The sequence below is a fragment of the Tupaia chinensis genome, unplaced genomic scaffold (genome assembly GCF_000334495.1).
Source record: "Tupaia chinensis unplaced genomic scaffold, TupChi_1.0 Scaffold000198_1, whole genome shotgun sequence".
Lineage (NCBI taxonomy): Eukaryota > Metazoa > Chordata > Mammalia > Scandentia > Tupaiidae > Tupaia > Tupaia belangeri.
Window position 1 is genome coordinate 2,744,708 of NW_006159673.1, and position 3,234 is coordinate 2,747,941.

The 3,234-nt window shown below is 58.6% G+C and overlaps 1 protein-coding gene across 1 annotated transcript in view; it reads right to left on the reverse strand.

Moving 5' to 3' along the window:
* DPT (dermatopontin) overlaps nt 1-1,737 on the reverse strand; it is a 31,663-nt gene extending 29,926 nt beyond the window's left edge. Inside the window, exon 1 of the mRNA XM_006147044.2 lies at nt 1,376-1,737. Within this exon, the coding sequence (XP_006147106.1) occupies nt 1,376-1,680 (305 nt within the window). The 5' untranslated portion in view covers nt 1,681-1,737. The remainder of the gene's footprint in view (nt 1-1,375) is intronic.
* Between the last annotated feature and the right edge of the window lie 1,497 nt (nt 1,738-3,234).

The following is a 3,234-nucleotide window of genomic DNA, read 5'->3' on the forward strand; positions in this document are numbered from 1 at the left end:
GGCCCCGGGGGGGGAGGGGCGGAGCCCCGCGGGGCGGAGCCTGTCTCTAAGCCGGCCTCCTGTCAGAGGGTCCAGACCACTAGATCCGCAGAGGCCGGGGGCTGGAGAGGCCACCAGGAAAGGCAGCCAGTGGCCCCTGCAGCTGCCATATGATGCTGGGCCCCTTGCAGGCTGGCTGGGGACACAGGACCCCTCCCTCGAGGGCTCAGCAGACCCTGCCCTCTCCCAGGTCCTGTGGCCATGGCTCTGACAGAATCAGCCGTGGGGCCCGAGCCCACCTGGGGGAAGTCCCAGCTGCGGCTGAGCATGGAGTGGAGCCCAGACATACTGTACCCGAGGCCTGGCTCTCCTGCAGAGGTAAGGCCAGATGGCTGGATGGCGGCGTCTAGGGGGAACACAGCGCACACAGGCCTAGAGTGAGGCCGTGCACGTAGCGTCCTGGAGCAGCCTGCCTGGGTGACGGTGGCCGTCTGTGTTACCGAAAGCCCCAGGGCTGGCTCCTCCCCCAACCCACGACCTTTCCCCGCAAGGACCCGGCACTGTTCTGTCTGCTGGGTGAGAACCTCAGGGTGTGTGCCCTGCCATTCTCAGCCCCTACTGCCCTGAGTGCTACTGGTACTCCTTCCAGAACCTTCTGCCCAGCTCCTCACAGAGCACCCGCTGCACCTCCTCCCCAGCCTGTGCCCCCCAGCCCTGCAGCCAGGCTCAATCCAGGTGCTGCAACAACCTGCCCAGCAGTTGGTGGCTACTGGGACAGGTTTCTGACCCCGTCCTGGGGCGGGGAGCAGCTGGGGCAGCCACACCCCAGAGAGAGGCACAGCGGATGCCACACCACCAGAGTGCTGTGGGCAGGACAGTGCCTTCAAATGCATGTTCATTCTGGTGACAGAGACCGGAGGCTCACGATGCAGGGGCGTGTGGCCAGGGAGGCAGAGCCTTCCCTTCCACGGCCTCGGTGCAAAGGCCTTCGTCCCCTCCCCCCGTCACTTGCTCTAGATCAGCCCTTCTCAGCCCGCCTGTGCCGAGGGCCTGGGCATTTACACCCCCAAACACACACACCAGCGAGGACCCGTGCCTTTAACACGCAGAGATAAGTTGCTGCAAATGAAAATGTCAGTAGGACGTCACAGCAGCCGTAAGCACTGTGAGGTCTTTTAAACACTCCCTGTCTACACACGCGGTTCTGTAGCCCCGTGAACATTTCTCACACCAGGCAGCCCCGACACTGGCTGAGGGGGAGGCTGCCGTGGACAAACAGAGCCACAGGGGAGTCCTCTCTGTGCACGGTCCCCACCCTGCACTTGTCCGGAGCTGTAGCCCGCCCAGCCCTGCCCAGCCGCCCCGGGTGGGATGTGCCTCGGGCCAGCCCCCTCACCATTCCATGCCGGCCCTGTTGATGTCCTCCCACCAGCACTCCGTGGGCTCCCCGAGGCTCTGGGCTGTGGGCATGCAGGCGTAGTTCCACTGCCTGTCGGAACCCTCCTTCTTGTTGAAGATGCTCCTCACGGCCACCACCACCTGGCCGTGGGGACACTGGTAGCTGAAGCCCTGCCGGTTCAGGTTCACCCAGCCGTCGTCGCTGTAGTCATGGTACTGCTGGTATGGGTAGCCGTAGTCGCCATACTGGCCCCAGGCCACGGCGACCAGGGGCAGGAGCGCCCACAGGAGAGCGAGGCCCATGCTGCCTGGGCTCCCAGCAAAGACTGTCGCCCGGGGCTTGCCAGACCGACTGCTTTATACAGTGCTGTTGACATGTGGCTTCCAGATGTGGAGGAGCGGGTCCAACTGCAGTGTGTCATCGCCTAAGTGAAACTTTTCCGCGCCGAGAAGTTGGCCATCAGCACTGTCAGCCTGTTTTAAGGTGGAATTCTAGGAGACTGGGAGACACGTGTGAGATGTAGGGCGGCTGGGCGGCACGGCCTTGCAGGGGGTTCAGACAGCCGGCTGCTCCATTGCCCTTAGGAACATCCACCTGAGGACGCGGTCAGCAGCGTGTCTGTCCCCCCCTCCCCCACCCCCCGGCTCAGCACCACCCTCCTTATGCCCCTCACGGCGAATCCCTGCATTTGTCCTGGAAGTCAGCCTTCTAGGAGCAGGAGGGTGCCAGAGTGATCTGAAAACACCGCAACAACAGGAGGAAGAAACAGAGTCATTCAGATCCTGTAAGCATGGGTGTCAGGTTCAAGTCCTCGGCCCACCGTAGTTTAGTCCTGGAGTATCAGCACGGGCGTGCCCCTTTGCAGGGCTGCTCTGAGTCCTAAATTGCATGTGGAACTACTATAGGCCCACGGGCATCAACCAAGCTAAATCGGGCATTAACTCCACACTCAAACAGCTCCTGAGCTGCGGAAATCAGACCTAGTCACACCTCAAAACTCTTTCTACTCAACATGTAATGGTTTAACCAGAATAAACCCCCTTTGGATCCTTCATTGTTTTTCTCCTTCACGTTGAGTTTTCTTTTCATTGAGGTGCAATTTGCATGGAATAAAGTTTACTTTTAAAGTGTTTGGGGGCGTGCACACATGCACGCACATGCCCTGTCCATGTCATCTGCTCTGACAACCGTGGTTACTCTGCCGAGAGGAAGGGGTTCTGGGTCACACAACCAGATCAGTCTCAGTTCTGGTTCTGGCAACATCTTCTCCTCAACTTCTATCCCCGAGAAACTGCCCAGTGTTGGAGTGGCCCCTCAGTTTATCATACATTGGTGCATTTGTTCTCAGCCTCATCAGCACTTCAGAGTTGCCTGGAAGGCTTTCGAGCACTGCCAGTTACTGAGCACTTCCTAGACTAGGGACCAGAAGCTCTGAGTCAGCCAACCACAGCAGCCTCCCAACCCTCCCGTAGGACCCTCCTGCACCACCAGTGTGGACAACCACCACCATGAAGGATTTCCATTCATCACCCATGTCCTGCATCTGGGTGTGACTAATGTGTGATCTCAAACCTTACGGAGCTACAAGAGCCCAAGCATTTTAAGTATTACAAGCATTCATTTTTATTATACATCTATTTTCCAGCAACTTCCAAGGCCTGCCCAGTTCCCATTCTCTGCAGACAGCTGGAGCTGCTGTGGCTGGATTCCCTGCCTTGTGCAAATTAGACATCTTTATAAGTTAGACCAGTTTGGGTGTAAGTTCCTGCTACAGCAGGAAGTAACCTAACTCATGCAGTGTCGCAGGGGATTCCAGAAACTGCTGAGGCTGTGAGGAAGTTGTGAGAGGCCTCACA